Source organism: Macrobrachium nipponense, chromosome 1 (genome assembly GCF_015104395.2).
Source record: "Macrobrachium nipponense isolate FS-2020 chromosome 1, ASM1510439v2, whole genome shotgun sequence".
NCBI classification, from domain to species: Eukaryota; Metazoa; Arthropoda; class Malacostraca; order Decapoda; family Palaemonidae; genus Macrobrachium; species Macrobrachium nipponense.
In genome coordinates, this window is record NC_087200.1 from 148,425,379 (window position 1) to 148,444,067 (window position 18,689).

Here is an 18,689-nt window from a genome sequence, read left to right on the forward strand (position 1 = left end):
TGTAAGGCTGTAGATGTGCATGACTGATGACATAGACATGCAAGAACATGAGAAGGAATGAATTTAAAAATATGGTTAGGTAATACCATGCCTGATTTGTTTTGTCATGTTCTTGAAAATTGGAAACAATGGAAATAAAAATATACTTCTTACAAGAATTAGATCAAAATTAACATTAAAATATGATTGACTGTAAACCCATGAACTGACTAAATTAAACAATAGCAGTATTATTATCAGTTATTTTTTTTCATTTTTTTAATGCAAGTTGTTTCTTCTAGCATTTAGAATATATTTATAATTACATGGATTATTATTCACAGAAAATAAATGTATACAGACACATATTTATAAACATGATTACTGAAATCAAAGTGGCAAGGCAAAGTTTTAAAATTGTCTTTACATTCGTGATCTGACTGAGACAGGTGCAATGTGCCAAGGTACCATAGCAGACCCAAGCAAACACATAACCCCTCTTAAAGGGTGGCCACAACAATACCCATCAAAGATTACAAATTTAGAAGAAATAGCTTTGACCAAAATTTCACTTACCATTCATATTTTCAGGTTCTGTTACATTGTCAAGCATCCAAGCCATAGCCAACTGGTCGCATGTAATCCACTTTGTAAACTTTCTTCTAGAATTAACTCTAGCTTCAATGACATTCATTAGCTCTGCTTCTGGGGTGTTTACACTTCCCATTTCTAGTCGCACTGCTGTGTATTAATAAAAGTTTAAAAAGCTAATACAATTACTTTGTGTAAGTTTCTTTCCACCAATTATGAATATGGTTAAAGGCATTTTTGTGTAATTGCTCATTCATAAACCTTTCAAATGTTTTTTGTATCGAAACAATAGAAACAAGTTTTAAAATACAGTATCAAAGAGTGGCATTAATTTTCAAAGCACATATCTAAGCACTATAAACACTTTATATAAAATTACTGAATATGTATTGAAATAGTAAGCAATAACTCCTCCACTTGTAGAAAATCAGTTAATTACTTTTTGATAAAAAAAAAAATACGCACATAAGGTAAACCAGTTTGGTAGAGGCATATCTCCCATGGCGTGAGGTAGATCGGCTTTGAGACTTCTTCAAGGACAACTTTTGCTGCTTCTGGATCACAAGTAAAATTAAATTCACCCGACATAGTGATATTTCCTTCACCTGGAATCATATCAGAAGTCATTATAGCTTGGTATGTGGTATAGATAGCATGAAGTGAGGGATCTATGGTTAGAATTGGAGAAAAATCTTGTATTTTCATAGTTAACAAACCTGCAGTCTCAACTTATGGATAATCCTTCTAGCACCCACTGGAAAACCAGTAAAATTACAACAAAGAAGGAATTGGTGGTAAGAAGGTAGGCTGATAGGCCTACATGGCAACTGTCAGCCGTCATGTATATATCAGACTGAATGTCTTGTAAAAGAATTTATCAAAGTTTGATGCATTTCAATTTTACTATCTATGATGCTTGGATGAAACAAGGCTCATAACATGTATACATTAACAAATGCCATGCAGTGCATGTAGTGATGCAACTTAAAAAAAACCTTGCTTTTTTTTTTAAACTTTTTTTTTTTTAATGCTGGCCAAAATCTCTTCCTTGTTATGTTAAATAAACACAAGAGAGTTATTTATTACTAAATTTTTTTATAATTACTATTCTCTGGCAAAAAAAAAAGTCATTAGGTTATAAAAAAAATTAAGGACAATAAAATGTTACTTTTCAAAATTCTACATTTAATATCTCGGCATGAAGAAGGCAAATTTACTCAAGTGTATAATGAATTAATCAGAATCAGTGGTGTTTTGCGGAGAGAAATCTCAAAACCAGTCTCGTTTTTGCTTGTTGTGTCCTCAGATTCCGACCCCTCATGATCCATAAGTCTGCCTGTCTGTAGCTGTTATGTATGCAAGACGTTATGTAACGAGCGCGGGAAATCTTAGCTCCGCAGACACGTTCAGTTCAGAGCTATTGCACTGTGTTGCATAATGAGTAAATGTTATAAGTATAACCAATTATTATTGTTGTTAGTATCGAGTCCGACACAGAGCTTCGATCTTATAAATTCTACCCTCTGTAGCAGGATATGATTCCTTATTGTCGAATAAGAGCTTCGATCTCATATGTTTGTTATGATTCTATTATATACGTTAATCGTATTTTGTATATTCAACTACCGCCGCCTTCTTCAATGTAGTTTAAGCCAATAAAACTCAAGCAAGAAGATATTGCTTATTATCGGCCCTTCATCCCGGAACCTCAGCGACGAGAAATGGAATATTACCTCCAATATTAAAACACCATCTTTCCCTCTACCTACATGGTAAGAGTGAAGAATTGTCGTATGGGTCATATAACTAAAGCAGAACCCAAAATAATGACGACAAAACAGTAGCATGGTCAGTACAGTAGAGTACATGTCTAAAACATGTTCCAATTCCATCACATCCCCTCTGTTGACAGACTGAATCAGAGAAACTGACCTAAGAAACGTTAGTTTGTAGCCTGTTCAATACATGTATTCAATACATGTACAGTAACAGTCTAAAGCATGTACTAACTTACATCCTCTCTAATTACTGACTGGACAACAGAAACTAACCCAATAGACGTAGTTTGTGGCATGTTCTATATGAGGACAGTAAAGACCTGTCTAAAACATGTGTAAGTCACTGGACAACAGAGCTGACATAAGAGATAAAAGTCTGAAGCATGCGTCATGCATATACAGTACAGTGCTTGAGTAAATCATGCGCTGACTCATTGGCCTTCAAATTATTGACGGGACAATAGAAACTGATCTAAGTGACATAAGTTTTTGTAGCATGTTTAGTACATTGTACAGTGCAGTACTTGTTTAAACCCAGTACTCCCTTACAGTTCCTCAATCATTGATTAGCCAACAGAAACTTATTACTGACCTAAGTGACATAAGTTTTGTTGAATGGTTTATACAAGTACAATACAAGTACCTGTCTAAAACGTGTTCCCCTACATGACTACATGATTTACATCCCCTCCATCACTGACTGGACAACAGAAACTTGGTCTAAGATACATTAGTCTGTAACAAGGTCAATAATTGCACAGTTTGCAACAATAATTGCCTAAATTGGACATATACGCTAACCATGTATGTCTGTCTGTCTGTCTTATTCACTTCAGATGTGTTTATTCATTCTAAGACTAGGCCTAAGCTGCCTAGTATTCACTTTTAAATTTGTTTGTGTGTTTTAGGACTAAGCCTAACATCATACAAACTACTTTTTATTAGATTTTAATGGCTTTCATACAGTTTTTTTGTAGATGTTTACTCACATATATAGTTTAAATAATAACTACATGTTAATTTATAAGGAAAAAAGTAGTTTTTTTTAAAATAAACTAAATGAAATAAATTTAAAGATATCTTTAAGGGGGCTGACCGAGAAGCCCTTTATATGGGGGAGGGGGTATAAGGCAAAAAACGCAGTCACAAAAAAATTCATGTAGCTTCGTATGGCAATGGAGAATGCATATACGAAATATTTCGTCAAACTTCCTCCACTTTCATAGTTACAGGGTAATAATTAGTAAACGTAACTCAATGAGCCAAAAAACATTGATCCAAACAAGAAAATGCAATATTTCTTCTGTTATCATAAATCTTGATAATTATTGCCAAAGAAATTGTGAGCAATGGCATCTGTAATGATTCCAAGAGTCGTGGGAGGGAAGGTTCTCAGCTTACCACCCTACAAAGCGAGCAGAAACATGAAAGAGGTTACACGTTTGAGTTTCCTCTCTGAGATTCGCTTGTTTTTTCGTTTGTTTATCTTTGTTTCAGCCTGAATTTCATCATGCCAAAAAGGAAAAGACAAGCAAAACATCTCGCCGACATACAGAAGAAGAGAATTCGCTCTAATATGAGTTCAGAATATCATAATATCCGCAACATTAGCGTCGTTAGTGAAGAGAGAGAGAGCGGGGCTTGGGGAGGGGTGCGTATAGTAAGGAATGCCCCGTCTTGCCTGACACACACACGTTGCCACATGGCCCAGGCTACGTCTTTGAGCAAAGTTTATCTTCAATTATGATAACATAGTTTTTGGTTTATTAATACCCAAAAAGGAATATGAAATTCATAATAAAGGGATTTTGACGAAGGAAAAATCTATTTCTGGGTGATTGGCTCGTGTCGCCCTATGAAATATCCTTAAGTTCATTATTTCTAGGTAAATTAATCCTAATATTACCAGAGAAAAATAAAAATCAAGAAAATGTCAGTTAAACTGACTCGCTCACTCTATAAAAGAAGTGTCGGTATGGTAAACAGGGGCGAGTGAGATCACTCCCACGAGTCATTTACCATTTAGACCTTCCATCACAAAATCCCCCACCTGAGAGAGCTGATACCAAAGGGTGATGCGTCCGCTACTACTACTACTACCGACGCCAAGCGGAGAGCAGCGCCTCTAGCGGCCATCCTTTATAAATGGTCATCTTGTCCTGCAGGATGGGTAAGAAAAAACAGGGTGGGTTTCATAGGGCGACACAAGCCATCACCCAGAAATAGATTTTTCCTTCGTCAAAATCCCAGAGAAACAGACAAGATGGAAATAAAAGGTCAAAATGAAACAAAATTGTAAAAAGACTGGTATATAATATAAGTGAATCAAAAACCAATTACACTATATTAACATAAGTACTTAAAATTAGCTTAAACTAGATATGGTAGTACAGAATAGTATATGGTAATCACAATAGTATATAAAGATTCACTAAAATTAATAAGATATTTACAAAATATACAAACTCATTGTGTTCTACCCTAGCATAAAAATAAGGGTAGGAACACTGAAGCACATTTATATGCATAAAATGTGGGTGCCCCTAGCAAAAAAATAAGGGGGGGGCAGTCCACCAATAAGATCCTAGCAGCTAAGGCTAGAGTATCACGAAGAGCATAGCAGTAGGGTGAGGCATGTTGGACGAGGTAGGTAGAAAGGAGACCTGATCTTATCTACAACTACTGCGCAGAATCAGGGGAAACTATGTTTTCCCGCTGCTACTGCTGAAAATTTTAATGATTCCAAGGACTTCGGGTAATGACGTTTAAAGAACTGTCGGTGTTTCCATCCAGTATACTTTTTAAGATCCTCAAAATTCATATGTTGGAAATAATTAATTGAGGTAGCTACTCCTCTGATATCATGTGCTTTTGGAAATGATTCAGGGTTGGCTTGTTTAATGAAGTAAAGGATCTGCTGTCTGATTCCTTTAACTGATAAGTTCCACCCTTTTCTCTCATAAAGAGAGGAACCTGAGGATCTAGAGGATGTACGAGATAGAAAGGCTCTAAAGTTAATACTGGGCAAAGGGAAGGATCTTGCGGAAGTGGGATGACTTTCCATGGGACCCATCTTGCAAGTGGATCCTCATTTTTAGCTAAAAAGCTGCGATCCGGAGAAAGTAGAACTTCCCCTGAGGAGAGAAAATCTACGTGACCCGCATCTCTGGATAGAGCCGACAGTTCTGAAATTCTGGCTCCTGAGGCCAGACTTAATAAAATAACGTCTTTCTAAGTAGCATTATGAATGTGCAAGACGAGTTGTTCAGTATCTGAGGCTAATTTGAGGACGTCATTTAAGAACCATGAAACTGAAGTAGGCCTTTGAGAAGGCCTAAGTCCAGCACAGGCTTTGGGAATAGACGTAAAGTAAGATTCTGTTAAGTCTATTTGGAAACCCAACTGAAAGATTTTCTTCAAATCCGATTTATTGGTAGTAATGGTGCTAGCTGCTAAGCCTTTTTCAAACAAGGATCTGAAAAAGGATATAGCTAAATTAACTGTCATGGTTGTAGTGTTCGTTTCCTTCAGGAAGGATGCTAACTTTTGACAGCTGAGTCATATTGGCCTAATAGTTGATTCTCTTTTATCTGATTCCAGAAAGGATCTTTTTTAGCCGCAAACTTCATGAAGTCCATAAGTTTAGGGTCTGAAGAATTCCTGAGGAAGCGAACACAGTCCTCATTTGTACTGGTTTGCGACAGCTTGGGGTTGGGAATCCGTTGAGGCCGGAGACCCAACTCCAGAAGCAGAGGATACCAGTTGCTCTTTGGCCAGTTCTGGAGCAATCAGGGCTACTAGCCCTTTGAAAGTCCTCATTTGTTTTGCTCAGAACTTTCAAAAGAAGATTCACTGGAGGAAATACATGAGATTTTCTTCCATTGATTCCAGTCTAACGACAGGGCGTCCGTGGCATAAGCCAGAGGGTGTCCAGGTTGGGGGCCACATAGCAAGGGAGCTTGTGGTTTGCTTGTGAGGCGAAAAGATCTACTTGGAGACCTGGAACTCTCTGGCATATCCACTGGAATGACCAGTCGTCTAGAGACCATTCTGACTCCAGAGGGACTGACCGGGACAGTGCGTCCGCTATAACGTTTCTTACCCCTGCCAAGTGGTGGCAGATAGATGCCATTTGTGCTTGTTTGCTAGAGCAAAGATGGCTATCATGACATGATTCACGTGTTTGGATTTGGACCCTCCTCTGTTGATGCAGTGTACTACTACTGCACTGTCCAAAACTAGTCTTAGATGAGACTTCTTTGGGGGGAGGAGTTTCTTCAAGGTAAGAAACACCGCCATTGCTTCCAGCACATTTATGTGGAGCTGGCGGAAGTGGACGGACCAAGTCCCCTGAACTTGCTTGAATTGAGAATATCCCCCCCAACCGGACAGGGAGGCATCCGTGTGAATGGTTAACACCGAAGGGGATATTGAAGGGGTACTAACTTGGCAAGGTTCTTCACTTTTGTCCATGGACGGAGCTGGTTGCGAAGGATCTGTGGAATCACTGACAACTTGTCTCGAGAAATGGCGTTTGCTCTTGACCGCCAAACTCGATTTTATCTTTCAGTCTTGATTTCAGAAGGATGTCCAGTCACTGAGGCAAACTGAAGGGAACCTAGGATTCTTTCCTGGTTTTCTCCTTGAAGCTTGTTTGCTTTTGAGAAATTGCCTCACAGACTTGGCTGATTTCTTTCCTTTTGACCACCGGAATTGACAGATTGTGGGAGGATAAATCCCATTGGATTCCTCCACTGAAAACGAGTCTCCGGAGTGAATCTGGATTTCGTTTTGTTTATCGGAACCCCAGATGTTCCAGGAATTGCACTACCTTCTTTGTGGCTTTGAGGCATTCCTCGACAGTTGGTGCCCAGATCAACCAATCGTCGAGGTACGCTACTACCATTATCCCTTGTGATCTCAATTGCTGGACTACTACTTCCGCTATTTTTCGTGAATACCCTGGGGGCTACATTCAGTCCGAAGGGCATCACTTTGAAAGAGAAGGTCTGATTTCCTAGTTTGAAGCCTAGGAATGGCCGGAAAGTGTCTCGCTATAGGGATATGATAGTATGCGTCTGTAAGATCGATAGAGGTGGTGACGGCCCCACGGGGAAGTAAGGTCCGCACCTGCGAGATGGTCAGCATTTTGAACTTGTCGCAACGAATGAAAGAGTTTAGCTTTGACAAGTCTAAGATTACCCTTCTTTTGTTGAGCCTTTCTTTGGCATGCTGAACAAGCGTCCTTGAAAAAATTTTAGATGCTTGACTCTTGCAATAGCTCCTTTCTGAAGGAGTTCCTCCGCATAATCTGTCAACTCCTTTGATGGTATCTGATAGAATGACTTGTTTGGTGGGGGATCTTTGATCCAACTCCAACCCAATCCTTTGGACACAATGCTCTGTGCCCATTTGCTGAACCCCCACCTGTGACGGAAGAAGAAAACAGCCTCCCTCCTACCTGGGGAGCCTCACTGCTGTTGAGCGGGTTAACCTCCGCGCCTTCCTCTGAAGTGCTTGCCTCTTGGCAGCTCTTCCTGTACCTCGTTGGCGAAAGTGACCTCTCGCCCTGCTTCCCCTAGAGAACCTGTTAAAAAGTTGGGAAGGCTTGGATCTCATACATTGAGTTGAAAGCTGGCGAGACGGTGTATGAAGTCGAGGGCTGGTTTTTGAGGAGACAACAGGAGGATGGGTTGCATCTGTTTAGACGTCGAGGGCTGCCCCTGTTGTGTAACTGGGACACTTGAGCTTGGACGAAGTGTTGCTGTTGCTGCTGTTTCTGGTATGGTTGGAACCTTCCTACCAGTCTTCTTCAGTTTCTTACCAGAAGCGGGGGGGTTCTCTTCTGTTCTTCCTTTTGGATGAGATACCCCATCTGGCTCTAAGGCTCTGGTTAAGCCTAGCAGCCTCGTGATGTACCTCATTCACAGAAGCTTCTGGGAAGAGGTCCGCCACCCCACATGCTGGAAGCAAGAAGCCTATTAGGTTCATGCCTAATAGTTGCTTCTTGCAATACATGCTTTCGACAATTCCTTCTGGCGGTAAAAAAGTCGAAAGCATCAGCTTGAACTGACTGGAGCTGAGACTTAGCCAGTATCTTGAAGAGTGGTTCGGTGGCATAAGAAAGGGCAGCCATCTCCGTGATGATAAGGGAGTTAAGTGACCTCCCAAATCTCGTACGGGCATCAAATTCTGCCTGAATAAGGCTATCAGGCAGTCTAGGGAGCTTCTCACCAAACTGGTCCATCGCACAGTCTGGTTTCAGCTTCCCTACTGTGAAAGTGGCTGGCAAGTTCTCCCACAGTTCTCCGAAGGCAGGAAAGAGCGGAGATGTTGGTTCCGCCTCCCTCAATTGTGCAACGGGTTTTCGTCCTTAAGGACTGCCTGAGAGTCGTTTCCACCATCTTAGTCGCAAAGGAAGAGAAGCCTCCTCCTCCGTGGCAAAGATAGTGAAAGGGCTCTTGAATGCCTGGAGTTTGGTATTCGTACAATTCCAATCCTCCAGGCAGTGAACCCATTCCCTCTGTGCATGATCCCTACTGTATAGAACAGTCTCCCTAGAGATTTTGTCCTCTCTATTGAGGGCTGTTTCTGTCAGTCTGGCATACCCTATGAAGGCTGAGTCAATCCGGGGGGGTAGAACTCGAAGTCCTCAATCCTTCTTGTTCCACACTCCGGAATGGAGATCATGCCATCCTTGAAGGGGGCATAAGCTGCCACCCTCCAAGGATTATTCATAGAGAAAGCTGGCAGGGATTCATATGGAGGTAACTGGACCAAACCAGTACCTGCTTACAGGGAAGTTCGCTTGTGGGGCCTGAGTCAGGCCAGCGAAACGGTCATCATGTTCTCTAACACAGTTAGAGAGGTCTTGGATTGACTGACCGGACTGATTAATGGTAACTGGATAGTTGAGCAAACATTTGCTCAAATCTTGTACCGAGGGAGCCGACCATCTCTCCCACTTGTTGCAAAACTCCTGCTGAGAAGGTGGTGGGATCAAAAAAGCACTAGGTCCCGCCACCCCAAACAGGAGTAACCGGAAGTGGATCCGGTGGATGCCGGAGAAGGCACTGGCTCGGCCGGAGCGCGGGCCTTCTCTTTAGAAGCCTTGCTTCTTGAGCTCTTTGAGTGAGAAGAGCTAGGCTTGGCCTTCACCGCATCGGCGTAGGATGTCGTAGACTTCCGTGCCGAAGAAGACGACAAACTTTTTGGAAGTCGTCTTATGAAGGGTCTTCTGTTCTCTCTGTCCCTTCACTTTCGGGGGTACAGAGAGAGCGGTGAACGCGAAAGGATCTCAGATCCCGTGAAGCCTTGAAAAGATGAAGAAGAAGGGACAGGGTGAAGAATCCAGGAGCGCTCAAAGGTAGCCCTTGATGCGCCCGCAACACCTACCTCGACCAAACGAGTCCTCGGCACCTACCGCCATTGGCTCAAGGTTTAGATCCAGGTTTGCGACGTCCGGCACCGGTTCCTGTGTCGAGACGGTGACCCAAACGCCTGCTGCACCTCCTGCTGGTTATTGAAGCTATGAGTGGGGCTGCTGAGACGGGGTCGACATATCCCGTCGCCTTGCCTCCGGGGAAGATCTGGATAGCCAATTTTTTTATCCAGGATGTAAGGCTGACCCTTGGCGGCGTTTTTTGCCAAAGCCGCCTACCCAAGCTTTCAGGGTTGCCAAAGCGACTTCTTTCACGGCGGCAGCCTTAAGAGAAGGCGATATGAAGCCTCTAACGGCAGAGATCAGCTTAAAGTAGCTTAAAACTAAAGATAAACCCATTGATTACATGTACAGGAAATTTGTCCAGGAATCTACTTACCCCAGCCCAAAAGCTGACTCACGAGGTCGTAGCAGATGGTGTGCATGCCTCAGGGTGCCAGACAATCATCCCGCTGTGGTAGTGGCACACGGGGCGTGGGTCCTGCATTCCTCATGGGCACAGGGGTCATAAAGGACTGCATTGCAGCCTGGATCCTGGCAGTTAGTAGCCTGTAAGTGGATGGGATACATGAGTATCGGGGTTCACACTTACAGCCTAACATAGACCCTCCGCTGCATGCCGGAGTATGTAAGTTAGAGTAAAACTAGTGCTCCGCCGCAATACGTGTGGTTAGATAGGCGGTTGGTTGGGGTCCGCAGCGTACGCCGGAGACAAGAAAATGATCCAACCAGGAGTGGTGAGGAGCCCACGAAACCACGACGGAGATAGTACGTGAAAACTATAAATAAACAAATAAATTACAGTATCAGTAAGGGTATGTATCCTTATAGAATAAGACATGATTCCTTCCGACTACTAGAGGAGTGCCCGGGTAAGAAAGCAAGCTCTCCTCCGGTAGCGGAAAAAAGGATATACTAGGCAAAGCTATATAGACCACTGGTAAATCCTCCACCCGCCCGCTGGCGGAGCCAGAAACGAACGATAACCGAAGGGGCCCCCGGCTTGAGCGGGGGCTCCGTCCGTTATGGTAGGGGAAGGGTAGGGAAGGGGAGAGTATGTGGGAACCCCGGAGTGAACGCGGCGGGCGAGAGAGAGAGGGGGTGGCCAACCCCCACACTACTACCCATCAAGTCCCCACCCCTGTACCCGAGACAAGTGGTCACCCCGGCCCCCAGCTGGTATGGGGCTCCTCTGGCCCCCTCAGAGGGAGAGGGAGGAAGGCTACTGTGGTTGTCATGACAACCGGGAGGCCCGACCACCAGACCCCTCCCTACCACGTGGAAGGGAGGGAAGGGAGAGGGTAAGGTGCCTAATGGGACACTGATCGGTGGTGGCCCAGGACGCGATAGCAACACAACCCACAGAGAGGCCACGTGAACCCAACTGTACCAACACACGGTACAGGCACTTAGGCTAGCCTAACACCCTAAATAACACTGATAAATAATAAAATACATCGTAAAAGAATGGAAGGGACACTTTAGTAAAAGAGAAAGAAGCCCAGGAGGGGAGGCGAACTGATCCGAAGAGCAGTCGACTACTCGGAGCCAGCGGTAGCCGATGAAGAGCAAGAGCTGGGATGCTGGGTGAGAGAAACACAGTATAGCCCTAAATACCAAACTAAAAGATAAAAGGTAAAAGGTATGGGCTGTGTACCCTAATTCTAAAATACGATGTAACAAGACGATGAACGTAAAAATAAGAGCCCATAAGCATAAGATGTCCCAGTATGGGAGACTGGGAAATCTTAGGAAACACGAGGCAGCTCATGGCCTCCACGAGTCAACCAGGTGACCGTATATGACCTAAAAAAAACAACGGAAAATACTGGTCCCTGGAAGACTGAAATACAAAAATTATTACTTATCGGGCACTTAACTTAGCCGAAGCGATAGCAGCACGTTCCATCGTGGAATAGGTAAATCCAAAAAAGCGAAAAAACAACACGAGCAAAAGAATCAACAACTGGCGTTGTCGAGCTAATTATAAAGGATGGCCGCTAGAGGCGCTGCTCTCCGCTTGGCGTCGGTAGTAGTAAGTAGTAGCGGACGCATCACCCACTTTGGTATCAGCTCTCTCAGGTGGGGGTTATTTTTGTGATGGAAGGTCTAAATGGTAAAAATGACCTCGTGGTAGTGATCTCACTCGCCCCTGTTACCATACCGAGACTTCTTTTTTTTTTATAGAGTGAGCGAGTCAGTTTTAAACTGACATTTTCTTGAATTTTATTTTTTCTCTGGTAATATTAGGATTAATTTACCTAGAAAAATAATGAACTTAAGGATATTTCATAGGCCGAACACGAGCTGAGCCCAGAAATCATGATTTAATAACATTGTCTTTGTAAAAAGAGTACACGTTTGAGTTTCACCTTTGACATTCTCTTGCTTTTTACGCTTGTTTATCTTTGTTTCGGCACAAATTTCATCATGCCAGAGAGGAAAATGCAAGGAAAAAACACTTCGCTAACATACAGAAGAATTAAAATTCGCGCTAATAAGCCAAGTTAGTGAAGGAGAGAGAGATTGTGTAGGAAGGAGTGCCCCATCTTGTCTGACGCAGTGCCGCAGGCTACGATATATTGAGCAACGGGATCTTCATTTATGATTAAATTATGATAAATAACATAGTTTTGGTTTATTGAATACCTAAAAAAGAAATATAAATTCATAATAATCATTATTTATTGAACACTGTCTTGTAAAAATGCAAAGTAAAAATTTGAACGCCATTATTTTTTCAAAAGCTATACACTTATTGACCTTTAAATTCTATCTTCTACCCTAAGTTTTAAAGCTATAGCATTGAAATTTGGTATATAACTTTAGAACAAAAAAGACATTATAGAAACAATCAAGTGAAGCCCTTTTTTTTTTTTATTTTTTTTTTTTTTGTTTTTTTTCTAAATTTTTTTCTTGATTTATATGGTTATTTTTTACCATAATGGAAAAATTCTTATCTAGCGAAAAAAAATTACTTTTAGTTTTAAAAAAAAAAACAAAAAAAAACTTTTCATTTGATTGGAGGTCTACATAAGGTCCTATATTTTGGTAGTAAATCCCAGGTCTTAATAATTAAATATCGAGGGAGGAGATAGATTTTGAAAAAATGGTTATTTTTTGACACAGAAAAAAAACAAAGTACCTGGTTTTTTTTTTGCATCAAAAGTGTATGCCTAAAAACTAGAAATAGTTTATAAAAAGTCAAGATCAATACAAATGCTTTCATACAGTATTTACTCTAGGAAAACAATAACATACGTCAAGTAAAGAGAGAGAGAGAGAGAGAGAGTTACAAGGATTAGCATGTCTTAAAGACTTGTTTACTTACCTGTCGAAGGAAGGTTTTACTGTGCATTAACAGCGTCCTAATGATTTTGTCTAGCTTTCTTTTAAACCCTTCCACACTGTTGTTATTTACAACTTCTGGAGGCAGTTCATTCCATGTGTCACATATCTTGTATGTATAGAAGTTCCAACAATGGGATGTGTTGTATCTCTTCAGTTCTAGTTTCCATCTATTATTTCTTGTCTGGTTTTTTTTGTTTAATGTAATAGGTTACTGTCTACTTTTGTTATGCCTTTCAGTATTTTAAATGTTTCTATTGGGTTGTCCTCGCAATCGTCGTGTTTCTAAGCCATACAGTTCAGGCTCTCTAGTCGTTTTGGTAACCTACTTGCCTGATAGATGGAATTAACTTTGTGGCTCTTTCTTGTACTCCTTTTAATCTATTTATGTCCTTTCTTAGTGTTGGTGACCAAACTGTACTGCATATTCAAGATGGGGTCTAACTATTGATGTGTAGAGCGCAGCACAGTTCCTTATTTCTGTTTTATTTGAACTGCCTCTTTATGTATCCCACTAGTTTCTGTGCCTTCTTTTCAGCTTTTATGCACTGTTTTGTGGATTTTAAGCCCTCGTAATAATGGCTCCAAGGTCCTCTCTTGTTCTACACTACTTATGTCATTCCCAAGCAGCATGTAACTGGCATGGGGGATTGTTTGTTCCTATTTGTAACACTTTACACTTATTTATGTTAAAAGGCATTTGCAATATTTTTTACCACTCTCCTATTTTCATTAGATCATTTCTTAAACTTTCCAGGGCATCTGGGTCTGCTGTATTTACACCTAGTTTGGTGTCATCTGCAAATTTGGCTATCCTGCTAGTTAAGCCTATATCAATGTAATTAATGTAAATCAAAACAGGAGAGGGCCAAGGACAGAAACCCAGGGGAACTTCACTTGTTACATCTTCCCATTCCGATTCTTCACCATTTTTTATTTTTTTAACGACTCTGTTTTCTATAAGTTAGCCAGTCTTCAACCTAGTTCTGCTGTTTCTCCCTACAATTCCTAAAGTTCAAACTTTTGTCATCAGTTTCTTGTGTGGGACTTTGTCAAAGGCCTTTTGGAAATCTAAGAGTATAATCTATTGCTCCACTACTGTCGTAAATACCAAGGATGTTATGAAAAACTCCAAGAGGTTTGGGGGGCCTGTCCATTTTGGTTTATGTTTGTTTGTGCGTGGGTGACGGACACTACGCACCTGTCTATGCCAACCCAGTTCGTCTGTAATAAACTATCAGTACCCAGCTACCAGTCTTACTCTCTGGTCCTCACAGTGCTTCCTGATGATAATGATGAGCCATTTGAAAAGAATATGTTATACTATATTAAATTACATTAAAATGAGGTATAATAATGTACTGGACTGTGAAATATAGAACTTGAAAAGTAGACAAAATAATATACAAATATTTAAATTAGCAAAAATAAAATTCGAAGGCGAAGAATTACCATTGAAAATTAAAATTATGGGCCAAAACAGGGAAATCCGACCATGTCCCAAAACCCCTACAGTACCAAAACTGCAGTAAGTACGGGCACACAAAGAAACATTGCAGGAATACATCTGTATGTTTGTATTGTGGTTTTTATCTGAAGAGCATGCCACATCCCAATGGATGTGCTGTGAGCCTAAATGCGTGAACTGTGGGCAAAATCACCCATCAAGGCCCAAGGAATGTATGTATTATATATACAACACAGAACTAAAATTACTGCAAGAGAGAACAGAAATGCCTATAAAAGAGGCAAAATTGGAATTAAAAGTTAGAGGAATGCATGATCCCACTACAATATGTACCTTTTCCACTATAAAATAAAATAAAGAAACAAAAATGGAAATACACAAAAGTAACAAACCCCTAATACATCAATCTCAGGAAATGACAGCTACTTTTCAGTTAATATCTAAAGTTGCACACTCCTAAGATGGATATTTTTACAATCCATTTGGGCTACTGTAGAAAATGGAACCGCAAGAGGATAGTACATGTACCGCAGAAGTATTAGAAGAGAGATCTAATGAACTGGAAGCTAAAGATAAAAAAGAGGCCTTCAGAGAGAACTCCATCCAAGACCAAAAAACCAACAATTGTTAGGGAGATATGTTAAAACAAAGACCAAAGACCTAAAGAAAGAACAAAAGCCTGCAAATGATAAAAATATACCTTTGTCTCCTAAAATAACAATAAAACCAAAAGTACCGCAGGTACCCAGATCATCAAAGAAATAGTAAGGAGGAAAGGAAACCATTGACAAGATGATTACGTGAAGGGAGATTAGATTACTCCCCATCACCAGTAATTGGAGCAGCAAGACTAAATGAAAAAAGAATGGCACATAATACGTGGATGTAATGAATGTTTTATTAAATTGTGTAACTAAAACAGAAGCATAACAAGGAAAGCTTAACCAACACTACAAAATTCTAGTAAATACACAAATAAACAAACTACCAGTTTAAGACAGTCACAAAAAGGGATGTATGTGCATTAGGCACCTGATGTCTTATAAAAAAAGGAAAAACAATAGATGTCAGGAACTAAAATTCAAGAAAATATTGCAGACAGATATCCACATGAAACTAACACTTGAACACACCAACGTAACATTTTCAATAATTATATTATTACAATGGAACATAAATGATCTCAAGACCAGATTACATTTGGGAGAATTAGGATTACTGAAAGAATATGAACCAATGATACTATGTTTACAACATGTCAATAAAACAATATCAACAATAGGTAAATATACCTTAGTATCTACATCTAGAGAAGAAGAAAATTTAGGTACAGCCATATATGTACATAACAAAGTACATTATGACATAATACCTGCAAACTTGCTGAATTGCAAATATCAAGTATAGTATTAACATACAAATCTAAAACAATAATTATGTAATTTATCATTTATACACCAGCCTAACAAAAATTACAAAATTGAAAAACTTAAAGATTTACTTAATAATAGCAAGGAACCTACATTAATAATAGGTGATTTTAATGCTCACAACCCGACATGGGATTGTAACTGTACAAAATCAAACAGAGCAGGGATAAAAATAGAAGAGTTCATGGATTCAAATAACACAAGCTGTATAAATGATGAAGAAATTAGCACATATTTTTAAAAAACACATGGAAATATTTTCCTCAGTGACTTAACTCTATGTACTACAAGTATAGGTTGACAGATTGATTGGAATATAGTCAATGACTTGCACACCAGTGATCATTTCCCACCGGTGTTGATGACCTAAGTTGTTGTGATGCCATGGTACATTTTTGCATCAATCAATCAATCTGATAATTTTCCAATACTAATTTCCTTATTACATAATGCTATAAAACATGTTCCTCATTATAACATTTATAAAGCAGGCTGCTTTTACTATATTTGGCAATCGAGTGGAATATAAAGTAATAATTAAATTGGGAAGTGAGACAAGGATTAAATTTACCTTCTTCATTTGTTCAATTCTTATTACACCTTGATCTTTAACCCTTAAACGCCTACTGAACGTATTATACATTGACTAAAATTGTCTGTCGGGTGCTTATCGGAACGTACGGTACGTCAACTACAAAAATTTTTTTTAGATACAGTGGTACTTCGAGATATGAAATTAATCCATTCCGAGGCGGCCTTCGTATTATGAGTTTTTTGTATCTTGAACCGCATTTTACATGTAAAATGGCTAATCCGTTCCAAGCGCTCCAAAAACACCCCAGTAAATTTCATAATAAAACTAAATTGACCTATAAACAATGAAATACTACAACAATTTGGACCATTCCATACCTAACTTAATATGTACTGCTAATATGTACTACATAGTACCTGTAAATAGTGTATTATTGTGCATGGTATACAAGAAATACTGTACGTACATACGTACGTATGTAGTAAAATATGGCAGCTTACCTTTCGAGAGAGGCTATCTCCGAAAGTGGCGACAGAGGAGGAGGACAAACGGCAAGATACATACACTTAACTTTACGAAACATAAAAAATGTCAGGAAAACATAAACTAAACTTTACGAAACATTAACAAAATTGTAACACTTAACTTTACAAAAAAATTACAATTTGTCAAAAATTCCATTTTTCCTAACTATAAAAACCTGAGGTCCTTTAACAATAGGAAGTAGCTAGCGGCAGCTGGAACGGTCGTAAGCTTCGAACAAGGGGAGAACGGTAGTTAACTGCTTGTCCGACAGTGCGCGCGCCGCGCGACTGGGAGGTGAAGAATCACTTTTGCTTTAGGCCCATGCAAAAAATGCAGAGTGAGGGGTGGCATGAGGTGGGACTATATGTAAAGGACCTCAGGTTTGTATAGTTAGGAAAAATGCAATTTTCGACAAATTGTCATTTGTTCCGATACGTAATACAAACCCTCGGTCCTTTAACAATAGGAAGACTCACTTCTTGGTGGGAGGAATCTGAGTCTTTTGTGAACAGACTGGTGTTCGCCCAACCTTGGAATGCCTCCCTGGTTGTAAGAGCGAGGGAGGGATCCAAGCCTCTGTCCGATTGATCAGGGTGTGCACCGCAGGATCAATGGTCAGACCTCTGGACCGAGTACTAAGAGAGAGGCAAGCGTATCTCTTCATACCAGCAAGCAAGAACTTGTTCCTGTTTGCAAGAGGCAACATAAAGTTATGGGTTTGTCTCAAGTTGGCATCCACTTCATTCCCCTTTGTTGGAGGAAGTGGTGGATATATGCTCCTATCCCTAATGAAAGGGATAGGTGGGAGCTGGGTCGAGTAGCTTACCTGCATCTTTTCCTTTTCCAGCGTGGTGACAACCGTGTCCCTCTGCCCACAGGTAGAGAGAGAAAGATGGGGAAGTAGAAGCCAGTCGCACTCTCATTCACACATTCATTCCTACATTCACACCAGGAATCAATGCTGTTCTGCCTGCTCAGGTGCTGGGTAAGCTTACACGTGTTGAGCAGCCACCACAGGTCCCAAGGAAAAAGTATCCAAGGACTTGTGGGCAATATCCCGAAGGTAGAATGAAGTGAAGGTAGTCTGGTTGGCCCAGACACCTGCCTTCAGGACCTGCGCCACGGAGAAGTTCTTGCGGAACGCAAGGGAAGGACCAATGCCTCTGACTTCGTGGGCTCTCGGACGAAGGGTACGGGTGTCGTCACTACCATCAGTCTCGTACGCCCTCCTGATCACCTAACGCAGCCAGAAAGAAAGTGTGTTCTTGGATACTTCTTTTCTTGTCACCCCAGTGCTAACGAAGAGGCGTCGACACCTCAGGCCTAGGTGTCGAGTTCTCTTCAGATAGCGCTATAGCGCCCTCACAGGACAAAGCAGCATCTCATCCGCATCGTTGTCGTGAAATCCAGGGAGGGGATTGTGAAAGAATCGAACCTGTTGTCAGGGATCGACGGATTCTGAGTCTTGGCTACGAAGTTCGGGACGAAATCGAGCGTCACAGATCCCCATCCCCTGGAATGCTTTACATTGAAAGACAGACCATGAAGTTCCCCTACTCTCTTCGCTGATGCCAGGGCCAGCAAGAAGAGGGTC

General features: G+C 40.8%; 1 protein-coding gene across 8 annotated transcripts in view; it reads right to left on the reverse strand.

Moving 5' to 3' along the window:
* The window catches only part of LOC135219743 (uncharacterized), a 371,373-nt gene that overhangs the window by 17,297 nt on the left and 335,387 nt on the right, over positions 1-18,689 (reverse strand). For all 8 annotated transcript variants that reach the window (XM_064256773.1, XM_064256771.1, XM_064256772.1 and 5 more), the window contains 2 exons: positions 1,035-1,175; positions 556-720 (listed from right to left, as the gene is read on the reverse strand). In XM_064256773.1, the coding sequence (XP_064112843.1) occupies positions 556-720; positions 1,035-1,175 (306 nt within the window). The remainder of the gene's footprint in view (positions 1-555; positions 721-1,034; positions 1,176-18,689) is intronic.